We start from the raw sequence: 17,969 nt of genomic DNA, 5'->3' as shown, positions 1-17,969 counted from the left end.
TATTATTATATTTTTTATCACAGGGCTATCACTTCTTTTGCAACTTACATGGAGAACGCAATGATAGTAATAATAATTAGAGTCTGTTTTAAACGATTTACAATTCCTATCAAAATTTTAGAATAAAATTGTTACGAATCGATAATTTTACAAATCGTGCATTTAATTATTTACAAAAGTATATTTTTATAAATATATAAAGTTTATATATTAAGTGTTATATATTAAGTGTTTTTTATATTATTCGATGCATAAAGTTATATATAGAATTTTATCTCGAATTTTGATATAAATCTAAGGAAAGCTTAACATATTAAGTGTAGTAAAAAGAAATCCATTATTTTTCCATTCAATTTCATGCAAAAATAATGGATTTCTTTTTATTATATCTAATATTAAAGGAGAGATTTATTAATGAGAATTGATACTTACTTCCGGCAGGATATAGCACGTTTTGACTAACCGGCCATCCGAGTGTACCGACATTTTTGACTTTGGTGGATATTGTGAAATTATAATTATACTCTCCTTTCAACTCCTTGAGATTTATCGAACACATGTAATCGTTGCGAATGTAATCCGTGCATTCATATTTCTTGAAAATAAAATGGGGTGGATATCCAGATCTAATACCAACACCCGATACATTAAAGAATTCGAGTTCACCGTTTAAAGAACATGGTAAGCCCCATGTTAGAATTGTATCCAATACATTTGTGTCATTTGAATTTTCTTTGATTGTAATAGATGAGGAATTGAATTTCGAAATTGCACCTGGAACTGAATAATCATAATCATAACATTTAATTTAAAATTAAAATATTCAAGAAAGGTGAAAAGACTCAGGTATATGTTATAGTTATTAAATGATCTTCGTAATTATATAAATATTTTACTAATAATAATGCTAATTATTTATCAATACATTTAGTTCAAATTATTTGTATGAAAAATTTTATTTGTGAAAAAATATTATAATAGATATTATACACACAAAAACAGCTTAATATTTCAAATAATTATTGAGAAATAATCTCGCATTATAATGAAATAAAGAAAAATGAAATGTACCTCCACTATCACTTGCAAACATATATGGATCGCTATTGTTGCTCCATCCTTCCCCTGTTCTTGCTCTCATATGTATTTTATAATCTGTAAATCCTTTTGCTTCAAGATAATTGTATTCAAACACGCTTCCGCTTACATTAAATTTTTTAGAATGATCCGGCGTGTCTTGCTCTTCACGAGGGCACCAATTTGGAATCGAGTATAATGATTTCCAATAGATTACGATTTCAAATTCTTTTAAATAACCGGGTAAATAATCTGGTTCGTTCCAAGACAAAGAGAATTGCGAGTCTGTGATATTTCTGACGCAAAACTCAGGTGGAGATGACACTAAAATAACAAGAAATATTAATTAAAATGAAACATTAAATTATATAATCAATTATTAAATATAGCCTGTAATATTAGGGGAAGGTGGTATCGAACAACGGCTGGAATCAGATAAAAATGATTTAAAATTACATTTTAGTGGATTTGCACGTACAACATTTACAATTCATAGAGAATCGAAATTTCTCCATATTGGAAATATGGAGAATGTTTATGAGTTATTGTGCATTATGAGTTATTGTGCATTTTATTGTACTGCTTATTTATGAAGTACTCCGGCATGATTGATAATTAACTTTCCAACAATCAGTCACATCATTAAGTATAGGTCGTATTTCGTTTTTAATTCATCAATGTAAATAATATTTATTATTCTTTAAATTATAGATTTAAAATCTCTTATCTTAAAATTATTAATAATTTTGGATATTTAATCGTTGTTTTTTTCGTTGCGTATTATTTGAGTGATATTAGACAATGAGATGACAGATAGTATCTGAGCTGAAATAGATAATTAAACTTGGCTTCTGAACTTGTTTTAGATGAATATCGAGAAGAGGTGGTGAGGAGAGAGTACAATATTATAGCTGTTAAGAAAGTAAAAAATAAGAAAATGACGATAAGAAAGGTGAATAAACTATGTTTTGTTCTGAAAGGTAGATACATTAGGAGATAAATTAAAAAATTATTGTAGGGCAGAAGATAGCGTTAAAACTATAGATAATAGTGGAATAAAGAAAATATTAAAAAAAATATTTTTGTTCGATATCATCTTCCATTTACAAAACCAAGATGACATTTAAAAATTTTGACTATTTTTGTTTTTAGAAAAAATATAATTAAAAGGACAAATGATATAAGAATTTGATATAAGAATTTCATATTAACATACATGATATGAAACATTAAATTAATTAATTAAACGATAATATTAATAGAGTGCGCGTACCATCTTCCAAAGTTGTGGCATTAACTCCAACACTTAAATCACTGTATCCTGCAATATTAACGGTATGCGCCCAGCAAGTATAACTTGTGAAAGGACTTAGTCCCTCTATAGTTGTATTTAGTACGAAAACAGGCTCTGCAGCAATATCGGGATTTATGTTCATCGGGGACACGCGATTCTCGGGCTCGTAGCCTTTCCCTCTTTTCTCTGTGTAATTGCATATAGTTATTATAGACGATAGCTGACAATGATTGTTCTCTTTCTGAATAGTCCAAATCATCGACAAGCTTCTAACACTTGGCGGTATTCCTGGAGTATGCAAAAGTGGTGGATTCGTTCCTGAAATATTGAAGAAAATTTTTTTATTATATTCTATTTTCTTCGAAATGAGCGAATGTTGAATTAATATTGGATTTTATATATCAATATTATATGGAGACGGAATTTGCAACAATTAGCAAAAAGTTAAGTCAATTTTGCTTACTATACGGAAGAGTGGTAGCGCTCTTGTCTATTGTATCTCCTTCTTTGTCATCTTCATTCACAGCGTTGATAAATATTTGATACATCTTGCAAGCGTGCAAATGCGAAATTATCACACTCGTGTTCGTGGTATTGGTGGTATAGTTAAAATTCGTAGTTATATAATAATGCTTCAGGCAGAATGTGCCAGACTCCGGAGGCTCCCATTTAACAGTCAGCGAAAAATTACCGGGTATTATATGAAAAGACTGCGGTGCCGACAATTCTGCAAATTGTCTATGTATCAGACAAATTTATCGAAGATCGAGACTTATTGTCTTGGAATTGATGGAAAGTGAGCATATAAGCGGAGCACACTGTGATAAAACTTTAATTTATTCACGAAGAGATGTTGAAATGATAAAGCTTGATAAGTATCTCTCAATTTTGCAGAAACAAATTGATTACAAATTTCACAGACATTTTAGATGTTCTTCGCTACTGTCTCTTCACTTCTCCATCAATTCTGCTAGAATAACTTAAGCTTACTCGGCGAAACTGTCTTCGCGGTCTCGTTTACGCCATAGGACTCCACAGACAGCATCACCGTTTTGACAGTAAAATAATACTCTGTGCATAGCTCGAGATCGTAAGCAGTGTAATTCGTGACAAAGACCGCGGTCTTGTTGCAAGACTTTTCATCGCACTGGGTAATCGAGTAGTTGGATATGCATTTCTCGTGAATTGCAGGCGCCTGCCAAGTCAGTTGAATAACGTTGACACTGATGGTACGTGCGCTTAGAGAGATTACGTCCGCGTCCCAAAAATCCGGAACTGAAGAGAATCAGTGCGATAAAGATATTCGTTAATTTCTCATTTTAACGGATCTTTAGTTTCGATAAAGTATAGGCATTATATTCAATAAACAAATTGTACACTCACTGGCCGTTGTAGCTGATAGAACGACTCCTTTAGAATTCCAGTATTGGGTATTAATTTTCACTTTAAATTCATATTGCGTGCATGGATCCAGATCGGTAGCGTTATGCCAGGTGTCAATGTTGTATGTCTGCGTGCAGTTTTTTTTATCATCGCATATCTCGATTAAATATATTATCGAAGAATTTGTCACTTTACATGGAGATTTCCATGAGAGAACGATCCATTCTGTGCCTATATCATTCGTCTTCAAATCGACTACCTCCCTTGTATCAACTGAGGACAAAATTGCAAGATACAAATGCACAGAAAAAAGTTTCAAGATGAAACATACCGCAAGGAATCGCTAATCATTTTCCGAACAATTTATTAATATAATTATAAATAAAATTAAAATCGATGAAAATAAATCAAATAAGAGAAAGATTCCTATCTTCGATCAAAATAGATCGTTATATGCAAAATTGACGATCAATGTAATTTACGATATTATTTCTAGCTTCAATTTACGATTGTGGTTCAAGAAAAGTACTTGGTATATGAATATTATCAAGATGAGCTTTGAAAATAGAAATCTTTTTGTTATCAGTGATATATTATTAAATCCTACAAAAAGAACGAAAATATATTTTCCTGAATTTTCTATCGTTTGATAATTTATATTTCGTGTCTCGCTTATCGTGAAACATCTATCATCTAAAATTTAAGTTTCTCATACTATAAAGTAAAAATATACGTATGTTTAGAAACCAAACACTTCTATCTTGTAATACATGTATATGTTTTCATACTATATAATATTTATAATATTTTATAGTATTTTTATACATTTAATAACGGTCATTGATAATCTCTTTCCTCTAATGCTTTCAACATTTATATATACTAGTTTATATATACTAGTGCTTTTTTTTATATATACTATTTTTATATATACTAGTGCTTTTTCTAATGGATATTAATTTTTAAAGCGAATTCTTTAATCTCTTAAATAATTGGATTTTATATCAATATACAAATACGATCGATTTACTTACCGCTTGTGTATACTGGCCACTCCGAATTGCAGATCGTCCTATTAATTGTGCTATTGATGGAAATCACATTATTGGGCACAGTAACAGATTTCGTAATATGATCGACAGTGGATGACGAGGTCTTATCGGTGACCAGATGGGAAACAGTATTCAGGGGTTCCACAGTGAATCCGTAGGAAGTCGTGATTTCATTGTCGTCTATGATCGTCGTCACGAAAGTATTTTTTGTAGATTCAACATCATAAATCATCCCAAGGTTTTCCGTCGATCCGGAATTATAATCCAATTCCGTCGACTTGACGATTGTTGTCCCACTCGACGTAGATACGTCATTGTTGCAGAGAACACAGAGGAAGCGGAGAGCGAGAACAAGTAGTATCTGCAGGTGTTTTTCAAGGAACATGTTCTAATGAACGCTGCAAACAAAGCAAAGCCGATCACACGTCCCAATTGTTGTGAAATATCATAACTTACACGTCTTAATGCGAGAACCAGAAATCAGTAAAATCGATAGTCTTGCTAAATAAAAAAATTCGTTCGTTACATTCGTGTTATTCGCTGAAGTGACGAAATTCTTAGAATTTATGTTATAATTTAATTATTTAATTACGTTATGTTAATTACATGAATATAAATATGAATATTTTGGGAATATAGAAAATGTATTTCTATTTCAACTTCTAAGAATTTTACGTGACTTTGAGCATAATTTTCTCTTGCAGCGAGTCACAATGCAATATTTTCAAGTATCATCACTGACGCAAGAGCTAAAGATTTCTATTAAAATAAAGCGCATCCTCAGTTAACACAGAGCGGAAATGATTTGGAAAGCCTTGATTTGCACAGCGGTCATATCTATTTCCTTTCACGCCCGTCCGAAGGATCGTGTATACGTGCGTCATTATTCAAGAATATATCTTGGTTTTTTTTTCCTCGAAATTTGTAATTTTATGTAATTATGTAATTAAGAAAAAGGATTTTTTGCACGCTAGCAAACGGAAGTTTATTTCCGTGAAATTTGAATTTAAAATTTAGGATACATAATTGAAGATGTATAATTAAAAATTGCAAACTGTAATTTCAGGGAGAAATAAAAATCAGATCGACGTCGATTAGATGTCGATCCGATTTTTATTTTTCCCTGGAAATGAACGACTCACTTCGAGAAAAATCGGCTTCGAATCAAAGTAATCTGCAATATTTTCAAATATCTCATTCTCTTATTTTATCATTATCAATTATTGTATATACATCGATATATGATAATAGATGTCGCCGATCCATCCATTCCATTTATGTATGATAACTTGCAATATATATATTAACACTAATCTGGAGCGGAAATTACCGGAAAATTCACAAAGCATCACATTTCTTTTGTCTTCGATCAACACTGAGGATTTCACAATCGATGGATTATTATATAGGAACAATACTTGATACCGATTGCGAATCGATAATTTATATCGATAATACTGTGCGCGATACTGTATCGGGTCGCGGGTCTCTCATTGACTGTTTAAAGAACGTCAGTAACTTATTCGTCGTCGTTGTCTGCGCTTTCGATAATCATTGCCCAACTTAACCGCGCTCGTTGACAGCCTTCCGCCCGGTTGGCTGTTTGTCGTCGCTCTGGTAGTTGATATCACTGATAACGAGCTAGAGTCCACTCGTTTGAGAAGAGTGCACTCTTTTGCGGCCACTTTATTAATAAAATACAAGCGCCGGCCGTCCATCCGACCCTCACAGCACAGTCAATTTTTTACATTCTCTCTGTATCGTTCACGGGGAAGGCCGACTGCTGATTTTTCCATCCCGCGTTGATAATTCCGTTTTCCGATATTGCTGTTTAAATCCGCGAAATTTCTAATGTCGAGTCGCGCCAATCATACGTCAATTTGAGAAACGGGAGACACTTATTTTTGTTCTACTCCGTATCGTCTAAATGATTTTTTTGCAATCAAATGAATCAAGTAAATTTTCTCAGAAGTACCCTATCTAAGAGATGCTAGCTTTTTCCATTTACAGTAATAATTTTGTGATTCTAGAAACTCGAATTTTTCTCTTTTTCATGAATTATAATTGATACTTTATAATTGATTCGGTTATTAATCTCATTTACTTTTTTTTTTTGCATTGCCATAATATAATAAAATGTGTAAAATATAACTCTAGTTATATGTGCTTATCATATTTTACGGAAGCTAACAATTTTATCAGAAATAAAAATCAGGTCTGCGTATCAGCAAATCATTCTTTCTGCGAGTATTATCATTATTTATCAATTACATTTATCTCTTCTTCTATTTCTATTTTCTCGTTTTTTTAACATTATTATTTTCGAAATATGTTTCAAAAATATAATAGTTAATGTTAAAATTAAAACATACGTTTATTTCTGAAAATTATAAAGTAATTGGAATTTTATTATACTCACAATTTAACAATTAAAACAAAATCTTTTATTTTCAACCACTAATGTAAATACTTCTGAATCTTATCAACATATATACGGGTCATTTTTTTATCTCATTCTAAATGTAAATAATAAATCTTTAAAATATTTTATATATCAATTATATATTAATTTTTTATATATATTTATATTGGATATATAAATATAAGCTCCAGTATTTCCAATATGAAATAATTGTATATCAAGATCTCAGATGATCCATATACTATCTCTGACTCTCAAAAAGAAGTTCGAAGCACATGGCATTCATCACCAACGAACTTACCCGAATACTTTACTCCATCGATGCTCGTCCAAAAATCCTGCGAAGAAACAAATTAAGGAATGCGTGTAGTCCAGAGAATTTCGCAAGGATCGCTAAGCGTGAAAGTGCGAAAAGTGGGAGCAAAAGAGTAAACGCAGGTCCTCGGCTCCGTTGGCATCTGCTTACGAAGCGGAACTCGAAACCATGTGTCTCTTCACAGCGACCGCCACCGGACTGCCCCCACAAAGATCGTTGGAAATAGCGTGGCTGTGGTGTCTGTTCGAGCTTAGTAGACCTCGGTAGGACCCACGCACACACACACATATATACAACCACACACACATATATACAACCACACACACATATATACAACCACACACAAACGCGGTCCCTAAACAAGTATCCATGAACCGGATCCAGAGTCCGGCTACATCCTTTATCGCCTATTGTCGCGTGACACGTAGACCCTTACCTATCACATATTTCTCCCGAGGGATTTTAACAAATTCTAGCAGGTACCTCAGGCAACATGCATATTTGAAAGAAATCTTTTGAACATGCATGTTGTCCGTGCAGTAAGACGATAAAACAAAAATAATTTGAATTCTTAAATTACTCGAAAATACATCAAAATATGAGATACGTTTATCATTAACTAAATCACTTATATTTCAGACTAAAAAACATGTTTTAAACATGCTTAATTAATTTTTTTAATGTTTTAATATGTTTTCTTTTTACTGTTTAAAGCACATTTGAAGCATTAAAAATATTTAAGAAAAAATATAATGTTTTACTCTTAAAAGAAAAAAAACATTAGTCTTCATCAACTCTGCTTATATATAATATTGTCAAATTTTTCTACCCGTTTTTTTCCGATATGAGTTATTAAATTAAGATTTCACTTCAAAATATAAAAACTTATTATGTACGTAAAAAGATAATATATTTTTTGAATTATTTTAGAAATATTTTATATTCACAATTCTTTCTATCATACAGTTAACAAAGCTTTATCGATATGTTTCTTATGTCGCTAAGATTATACAAACAAGTATCTATCCTATCAATGTTCTAAGAATTTGAATTAATTTATAGCATCGCATTTGAAACATTGAAGAACATCTATATGATGAAAGAAGAAAATAAAATAAATTTATCATTTGGATTCTTTTTCAGTTTTATTGCAATGAACATACATTCGAAATGTATTGTACCAAGTGTAACTTAGTACAGTCTCTGTGGTGGCCCCATCGTAGATTTAATATGAAGCGATCGCACATTCTGCCAGTGTTTTTTTAACAAAGAAACAAGGAAGTTTATTGAGAGATGGACATTTTGCACCAACTCTTCAGGCGTCATTTCAACGTGTCCAACGGCTACTGACAGACACAACACCTGTAGAACAAAAACAATCATTATAAAAAGATAGGTTTTATATTGAAGAAAAAATTTTAACAGAAAACTATTCAGTATAACACACCTTTTTCATTTGGAATTTGATGGTGGCCTTGACTTCGTCAATCTTGCCGACCATCGATTCTTGATGAGACAACAGTCCAGGAAATTTACCGGCTTTATTTAAACCAGGACCCAGAAGACGAGGAATTTGCTTGATCAAGGACTCGCTAGCCAAGAATGCATCATATTTTTTTGCTGTAAAAAAAAAATATAAAGAAAATTATATAATTTTAATTTTCAATAAGTATCATAACTCATATTAAAAGTTTGGTAGTTTCTTTAATTTTTTAAAGAAAATTTTAAACTTAAAGAAGAATATCTTTGTAAAAAGGAAACAAAGATTTTTTAAACAGATTTTTATTCAATAAAATATATGTATCGACACGGATTGAGATGCAATGATACGATTCACATTACCCTCACCAAGTGAAGAATTTTAATCTCCTTCCTCTTGACGACCACCATTGTTTGAATATTAAGCAATGATGGTGCTTTTGGGAAGGTCAAATATACAATTTCATATTAAAACACATGCAAAAGCATATTAACATACCGAGTTTCTTGACGAGCTTTTTGTTCTTGTTAAGTTTCTTCAGCGCTTCTGCATCCATATATGGAATATTATTAGCTTTAGCTTCATCACAGTGCTGTTGGTCGCCAAGAACACATACTTGCATTTTTGGTCTAGGGATATTCTTCAACCTAACATTATAAAATAATTAGATTAATGTTTAAATAAACGTTTATGTCTCATGACTTTAACATGATTATGTGTGATTTCTGCAATATTCATCTTTATTATAAAATCACATCGTTAGAATAATAAATTTTCATATTATATACACAATTATATGAAAAAATAGCAGTATCTAAGTTCCAATGTTCTCAGATTTAAATAATTTACTACACAAATTCCTCAGATAATACATGCAATAAATAAAACATCATAGAACACTGGCGACTCAATAAACTTTAATTGTAAAAATGATATACAAACATATGTAAATAATTATTTGTTATACATGTTTATTGACTTTCAAATAGAATTTGTAATATTCTTAAAAAATATTTCATATTTCAAATATTCTCTATTTCATTTCTTCCTTCACTAAGGATGATGTTCCAAGAATAATAACTTACCAATAGGATCATGATCCTATATAATTTAAATAACGGTATAAATACCTCCCCAATTAATTTAAGACCCTGGGTGCAGGTCCGCTAGATAAAATCTAGCTCCCTGACATTATATGAAGCAATTTTTATATTCTCAATAAAGAATATGATATTAAGATTTAAAAAATGCCTCAAAGTCAGGTAGAAACATACTTGACGGTGCCTGAGAAACGCTTGTCCTTCTGTGGATCATAGTTCTTTAAACCGATCTGTAGTTCTATAGTTTCCAAGAAGTTTCTTTTCTTATCCTGCGAGTTTTGGAGCACAGCATTTACGCACTCATAAAGAGTGTCGCGGGAGACCTTCGATCTGCAATCGGAACGAAATAAAATGCACGTGCACGGTCATCTTTTTGCTAGTCCAAAAATTCTTTTGTACGAAAAACTTGATAATTTTGGCAATTTTTTTCATCATAAAATCTTTAAAAAATTAGTGCTGCATTTATTTACATCAGAACAAAACAATTTACAGTTTTTAGGTTTTCAATGTCACATTAATGATTATATATTTGCATTTCAATACTTGCATTATATTAGAAAATATTCCAAAAATAATATATCTTCGTTAATAATTATCGTTTAATGCATTTATTCGTAGCAAAATGACAAACTTTATGCATGTGATCGCAATTATTTGATAGGATTAGATACTCACGTCATTTTATTACAAAAAGAACGAACAGGACACAACCAATGTTCTCAGAAACTGATACCGGAAAGAAATGGAACGTGAAATGTGCGGCGCAGGAACAGGAAGTGCGTCATTGGCATCATTGCATATTGATAGATGGCAGTTCGATAGCGAATGTAATAAAGGTCCCTAGGGTGGCAGCATAAACGTATTATAGATGATCCCTAGAAACCCTAGAAACTAAAGATCATTAACGCCTCTGTATGGATAAAACGTGAACTACATAGCTATTTTGATTATAATCGTTTGATAACGTGCTATGTCTACAATCTCGAAATAAATATTCTCGAAAGATACGAAAATACAAGGTTGTGCGTTTATGTGTAAAATATAATAATATACATTTATTTGTTATCTATATAAATAATTTATCGAAGCCTATATACGTATATTTATAATTATATAATTTACAAATTTTGTATTGCTTATATAATGTAAAATATTGCATGCAGTTTAGCTTTTCTCTTTTTCTTCCAATACAAAAAGAAAAAAAGAAGAAATTCAGCTAAATTCAGTTATAAAGAATTTAACAACTATCTCTTGAAATATACAGCTCCATCCTGAGTCTCATTAGCGGGAGAGCGAGAAATCGCGAATTCCAGCCGCGCTTGGCAAGTGCTGTCACCTATGGCCGACCGACATAGTACGAGTATTGGCCGTGCAGAGGCGCGCGTGTTCACGTCACGGCGATCAGCTGTGCGCATCGCAGGTCGCGGAGATTCGATAAATTCGTGCGGAGGGGTGACTGTGCCGTTGTGGTTACACAGGAGTGATTCTCGTGCGCCTTCGCGGTCTTCGCGTTGCGTGACACCAGCTAGCTAGACTAGCAGCAAAGTGAGCGAAGCACTCGAGACTGTTCGAGGCCAATTGTCGAGGAGGGCGAGCGCGATCACGACGTTGAGTAACGGCAAGCAGTCGCGGACGAATCGGCCGCGATATGTGCTTCGGTGGCCAACGGGGCATGACGGGAACAGGTGACAATAGAGCCGCGCCATGTTAGATTTCACGAGATCGCGAAACGCGCGCCGCCGCCGCCGCTGCTGCTGCCGCCGCCGCCGCTGCCGCCGATGCTGCTGCTGCTGCTGCTGCTGCCGCTAGCTGCCTACTACCGCCTGACTACTACCGTGGTGCTAATACTGTGGAGAAAGAGTGAGAGAAAGGGAAGGAGGAGATTTACACTTTGTTTTCCCGTCTATCGCGCGCGCTGCTTTCCTCACGACGGTGATCCACACGAAAATCATCCAAGCTGGATAGGTTACCCGAGTATCTCCGCGATACCGTGGACTGGTTTATGGGGTAAGTCTGTCCTCTGTCTCTCTCTGTTTCTCTCTCTCTCTCTCTCTCTCTCTCTCTCTTCTCGTTCTCTTTCGCGACACAAATAAAATAAAAGGCTCCGTCGCGCACTTCTCCCCCCTCTGCCCCCTCCCCCCTCTTCCCCTTGTCTTCATACCGCGCGCTGTCCGACCTGTCCGCGACCCTCGTGCACCCGCTTCGCTTTTCCGGCGCGGAGTGAGGTTAACCTCCACCTGAGTTAACCTACCTACGTCCGTGAACGATGGAATAAGCGAACGAACGATCGCACCGTTCTCGGTTCTCGCTCGCGCAATTATCCGCGCGCCCGGTTTGCCTTTTCTCCACGAGGAGAAAGTAACCGCGGCGAGAGAGTCCGTCGATCGCTATGCGCGACCATCTCCGTGGGTTTTCGGTGCGAACGAGCGTCGCCTCAGAACATCTTCGTCATCGTCGGTCGAGATGACGCGTGTACCTACGGGCCGCCGAAATACTATGCGTACGTTCGCGTCATCGCGTCCAGCTAGTCTGTCTCTCTTTCTCTCTTTCAGATCGAAATCTATTTTTTTTCTGAACCGACAAATTCGATCCGTTAACTCTTTATCTCATTGATCTATTCTTGCGTTTTGACATCGAATCACCTTGGCGCGATTAAGAATTATTTGGGAATTGCTTTAGAACAAACGTTAACGAGCTTCTCCAATTGGAGATCGCATTGTTTATTTCCGTAAAATCAAATTTCAAAGTCTCACCGTAAAGCAATCAGGCGAAAAATATATAAAAATTTATTATCTAATTTGTGTAGTTAAAGACTATTTCCGCGAAAAAGAAGTTTTTTTTTTAAATATTAGGAATTTTCGAAGTTCTCTAAGTGCAATTTTTCAGCATCATTGTTGCTCATTCTTGCAGTCGATGACATCAAGATCGCAATCATGGGGAAAGAAACTTTGCTGAATAAGTCTTTTTTTAGATACTGAATAGGTCACGTCGCGTCGGTCGTCTCTCTTTCGGAAAAATGAAATCTCTTTACTCCTTTAGTAAAAGTTTGATATTATGATGATATTTCATTTTAATGAATCAAATATTGTCTGATAAACTGGGGAATACAGATAGATAAGAAATTTTTTTTATTAATTTAAATGGACCTTAACGCGAGATTTTAATATTGAACGTTTAATGTAAGTTAAACATGAAAGGCATCTATGCACGACGCTCGGTCGATTCAATTTAATTTTTTAACGAAAAATTAATTTATTTTGATTTTTTGAAGTTATCCTTTTGCTAAGAAAATTTGAAATTAAAAACTCATTACTTTGTCTCTAATGACTTTTATTGCACTTTATGAGAACAACGCGATAGACAGAGAAAGAAAGTGTATTTAATCACATTTAGCGTCAATCGAGATTGTAGGCTAGAATCAGTCGTCAGTGGATAGTTTCGGTTTACTTATACTACTTAACGATTTTCCCTTTGCTCTGTTCTCACTGTGATGCAGATTCTCCTGTGATGATTGTATGGTAAATTTGATCAGCTATCAAAGGACGATTCGCAGAATCGTAACAGCTTTCTAGCTATACACGAATTTACTTACATAAGATATAACGTTCGTATATCCATTGAAACTTTTGGATCAAAAAAGATAGTCACTATTACAGTGACTAGTAAAGTTTATATTCAGTTATAAGATTATATTCATTTGTAAGATGGACTCGATATTTACATAATTATTTTAAAATTAATATTTAAAATAAATATTTAAAAATTTATTATAATTAGAGATAATATATTCTTGATTCTTTATTAAAATTTTTTAAAATTATCTTTACCAATTGAAGATAGATCGGAAATAATATTGCATAATTATTTACAATTAGAAATATATTATCACTGTATAATATATTATCACTGTGTAATATATTGTAATTATTTTTTGTAATTTTTATTGTATAATTGTTAATTATATGTTTGTATACGATTGTATGTATACACATCATAACTTTATGATTATTGTTTACTTAATATTTAAATTAAAACAATGTGATATAATGTGGAAAGAAATTTTAAAAAATTGTCAACTAATTGAATACATTCTACTTCTGTTAACGAAAATTTATTATTTTCGCAGACTCTTAGTCTTATTCTTCGCTGTATAGTGTTAAGTATATAATAATACTCGATAACAAAGGCGATATCAAATACGACGGAGTCACGTTTATCAGACTTAATTCGCGAGCACACGAACCGCTCACATAACATAAGCAGAATTCGTGTTACAATTACCGTTGAATCGATGATGGATCAGCGATCCTCCAGTTCTATTCCATCGGGATATCGCAAGCTACTGTTTTGAGCTTCCGGAGCGAGCTTTTTCTGTGAAATTTATGCATAAGATTTCCCCCGTGACACACTATTTTGTGTATTAAAATTTGCACGCTGGATTCTCCCACTCACCTCGATGAAATAGCATTGCATGAATAATTGTGAATTTTATTTTACTTTTATCGAATTTTTGAAATCAATTTTGTAAGGTCCAAGATTCTTTGTGCTCTGACCGTAAATATTTTCGTAATCTCTCAAAAAATCAATAAAAGCATCTCTAATTATTATATATAACATCGTACATGTACGTATTTATACAATTACAAAATGTTTCTTCTGTTAAATTCATTCAGATTATCGTGTATTTTTAGAATAACTTTTTTCTATTTTTTTTAAATATATGTAGCTTGCATAACTTTTCAATCTATGGCATCGTGCCATAGATTGACGTGCTCGTTTTAATAACGGTTCTTTTTGCCAGGTTATGAACAAAAATATAATACCTTGTTTAAGGTAATATATACGACCTTAATATTTTGTAAACAATAAAATATTTATTCAATTTCAATTATTGTTTACTATAACAGAATATCCAATTTATTTTATTTATTTTTAGCTAGCTACTCCTGTAATAGTTACTGTTGAATAATTCGTCTTGCCAAGAAATTAAAAATTATTTGAGCTTAGAAGATTAGAGTAAGAAGATTGTTAAGCCGAGCGTGAAAACTGATTTTCTTGGAAATGGATTCTCCATACGAAGAATTCTATACGAAAGAACTTCTTTTCTGCAGCATTTATTTCTTTGTATAGAATCTTTACTTTTCCAATCGGAGTTCGCGATTACTAACAAAAAATCTATCAACTTCCGAAAATGAACGACGTTTCGCACTTTATGTGTTTCTTTCTACGATGATATCATTTAAAGGCCGCCGGCTCGTCCGACCCGGACGTTTTCCTTTAGTCTGATGATTTAATTAGCGATATCTGCCATCGGAGTTAAACGAACGTTGTTAAAGCTTAAAACATAAACATACGTCGCTGTATCGTGTAAATCCTTATCGTATTATTAGTTCATAAGGATCAGAAAATATGAGCGTTAAATGCACATTATGCTGCATCTTACTCTCAATAATTCGTGTAATGTGTTGGATGGCACTTGGGCGTATCAACTATAACATTAATTAGAGCAGTCAAGAGAGAGCTTATTGATTTTAATAAAAAATATAATAACAGGTAAAATATTCTGAAATTGATAGAAAGTGATTATATATTTTCTTCCTATAAAACTTCGACTTTTCTTACATAACGAAAGTTAAGTTCGTTTTTTTTTTTTTTTTTTCATAATTCTTCGAACTGTGACATGCGATATTTCAACGTCGTTTGCATTATCGCTCGTTCCAAGGGCAGTATCTTTCGTTAATTTATAATACTTGGTTGGAAACGGCAGTCCGAGTGTCTCTAGCAAGCGGGCAAAGTCTCTGTTCGCTGGCGCGAAACCGAACGTAGCGATGACTCATCTCGATCTCTCGTCGTGCGATTGGCTTCCTCAGTGATTCACGCACGGTTGCACGTTCGCCAAAACGTTCGTGACGTGACGTTTCCAGCGCGATATATCGCGCGTGCTAATCTTTTCGATCTTCGAAGAACGTTGAAGAGAGCATTGTGATACTCGAACAATTAGTTTCGACGACAGCGAGCAGAGAACTCAAACATTAACTTAACTCTCACTGAAGCTCACTTTTGTATTTCGATAAAAACACTCAATAAATATAGATAAATATAGATAAAGATGTATTTATAAAATGAATGATTCAAACGAAATTAAAATCTCTTCTGTCTTGAAACTTATAATATGTGAACAGATGTTTGAAGTTAATGTTTACGTATAATTTATTCTTATTCCTGTGTTTTCGCTTTCGAAAAATCTTCTGCCTAAGGTTACGCAATTTTCGAATTAATTTAAAAGATATTTACATAGCAATTTTGGGACTTGGCTCGTCCGTGCTACGATGCTAATCTTCTCGATTACGGCATGATTTGATAAATTTAAATCCATTCGATGAACACAGAAAAGATGTTTACACGTACGCGTGACGTAATTCGTAAAGATATCTATCGTACGTGATTAATCAATGTAATCACCGCCTGAAAAATTATGGCAACATAGTGCAGGTTGTTTTTTGTAATGAAGAGGTAGCGAAGACATAAATACTAGTTTTCCGAACCATCGAATTTTTTTACACTTACCTGAACATCTGTTATCGGAATCGTTTAGCAGAAAGAATTAATTTAGAATATTAGAAATATATGATATAAACTGTATTGAATTGGTAATACACATATCGATGATTGTTTTAATGTATCAACAAATATTTTATACTAAACAAATTTTCTTATACATAGATTGTGCGATGTTATGAATTAGGAATATCGATACACACACACATATATATATATATATATATTTTTTTTTTTTAATTTCTTATTCGTAATTTTGTTTTAATTGTATAATGAAATATAAGTGGCATATAAGCGAATAAACAATAGGTATAAATTAAGTACCAATAGAACGAGCTATTGAGTAAATTAATCACGTATGCTCATAATATTCATTTCTATGTTCAAGAATATCAAGTATTGCCTTGTCAATTCGTTTTGTTCGTGGCTCTCATATACGTATTTTACCTCGGATATGCTGTGTAATTTCGAATATATCATTGTAGCACAATTGATATTAAACAAATGTTCAGAATTTCACGGATATTTGAACGCATTTTATTAATTCTTAATCATTTGTATGTAATTAAATCGAAATAAAATACGAGAAGAGACTATTTTTTTTTCAAATAATATTTTTCAAATAATATATACCGCGGCGCAATAGATTCAAAATATAAAAGTGTAAAGAGTCATGCGTTGTATTACATAAATATTTACATATATTGACTATACTTGCCGCAACACGTGTACTATCGCAAAAAACATCGGTATTTACAGTTTCTAATTTATATAAATTGTAAATCCGACAACATTATTGAAAAAATTGACATTTAATTTTTCTTTCTTATTCAGATCCAATATTAATATTAGAAATCTCTTCTAAAATTTCTTTCTTTTATGTACAAGATATTTTCTATTTTATGAACTTATATGTACGGGATTACAAAAATAATAATCTTTAATTTTTTATATGTTCTTAGTTTCGTTATTGGGAATGATAATATTTTTTACAATTTTTAAAAATAAAACAAAATATTTACAATTTTATAAAATAAAAATTACGAGAGATCAGAGAAAAATTTGATTCTCTTGAATATATCTGGTTCCAACACATCTGGAAAAAAATTAATTGCATAGGAATTATTCTAATTACATATGAACCTTAATTATGGTGTAACGTCACGTTCGGTTTCTTCAGTTTCACCAGTCTTAGTGATAACGAGAGTTTCAAAATAACGTTTATCTGAATGAACATTGGAACTATGAACAAGCGAATGCCTTTTAACTTAAACGCACCTATTACTT

The 17,969-nt window shown here is 32.8% G+C and overlaps 3 protein-coding genes across 11 annotated transcripts in view; 1 reads left to right on the top strand and 2 right to left on the bottom strand.

Moving 5' to 3' along the window:
* The window catches only part of LOC108690679 (tyrosine-protein phosphatase 10D), a 14,008-nt gene extending 6,420 nt beyond the window's left edge, over nt 1–7,588 (bottom strand). For 7 of the 9 annotated variants that reach the window (XR_001931907.1, XM_018198130.1, XM_018198086.1 and 4 more), the window contains exons 1-8: nt 6,137–6,534; nt 4,789–5,204; nt 3,755–4,027; nt 3,362–3,646; nt 2,835–3,098; nt 2,351–2,689; nt 1,072–1,401; nt 433–780 (exon numbers count right to left, since the gene is read on the bottom strand). Coding sequence is in view for 8 of the 9 variants with exons in the window: in XM_018198130.1 (XP_018053619.1) it covers nt 433–780; nt 1,072–1,401; nt 2,351–2,689; nt 2,835–3,098; nt 3,362–3,646; nt 3,755–4,027; nt 4,789–5,191 (2,242 nt within the window). In the remaining variant the exon portion in view is untranslated. Of the gene's footprint in view, nt 1–432; nt 781–1,071; nt 1,402–2,350; nt 2,690–2,834; nt 3,099–3,361; nt 3,647–3,754; nt 4,028–4,788; nt 5,205–5,262; nt 5,309–6,136; nt 6,535–7,529 lie in introns of those variants that run through there. The other 2 variants (XM_018198094.1, XM_018198104.1) reach the window with 2 other exon arrangements.
* A 1,079-nt stretch (nt 7,589–8,667) lies between these two features.
* On the bottom strand, nt 8,668–10,881 carry LOC108690723 (60S ribosomal protein L10a). The gene is made up of 5 exons (XM_018198162.1): nt 10,800–10,881; nt 10,299–10,454; nt 9,523–9,671; nt 8,992–9,164; nt 8,668–8,906 (listed from the first exon to the last, which is right to left on the bottom strand). Exons 1-5 carry the CDS (start codon nt 10,802–10,804, stop codon nt 8,736–8,738), a joined length of 654 nt encoding a protein of 217 aa, XP_018053651.1. The 5' UTR covers nt 10,805–10,881; the 3' UTR covers nt 8,668–8,735.
* Nucleotides 10,882–11,425: 544 nt separating this feature from the next.
* The window catches only part of LOC108690798 (MOB kinase activator-like 2), a 28,277-nt gene continuing 21,733 nt past the window's right edge, over nt 11,426–17,969 (top strand). Inside the window, exon 1 of the mRNA XM_018198295.1 lies at nt 11,426–12,131. Within this exon, the coding sequence (XP_018053784.1) occupies nt 12,127–12,131 (5 nt within the window). The 5' untranslated portion in view covers nt 11,426–12,126. The remainder of the gene's footprint in view (nt 12,132–17,969) is intronic.

The sequence above is a fragment of the Atta colombica genome, unplaced genomic scaffold (assembly GCF_001594045.1).
Source record: "Atta colombica isolate Treedump-2 unplaced genomic scaffold, Acol1.0 scaffold105, whole genome shotgun sequence".
In the NCBI taxonomy this organism is placed as follows: Eukaryota; Metazoa; Arthropoda; class Insecta; order Hymenoptera; family Formicidae; genus Atta; species Atta colombica.
This window is presented reverse-complemented; position numbering and strand designations above follow the sequence as displayed.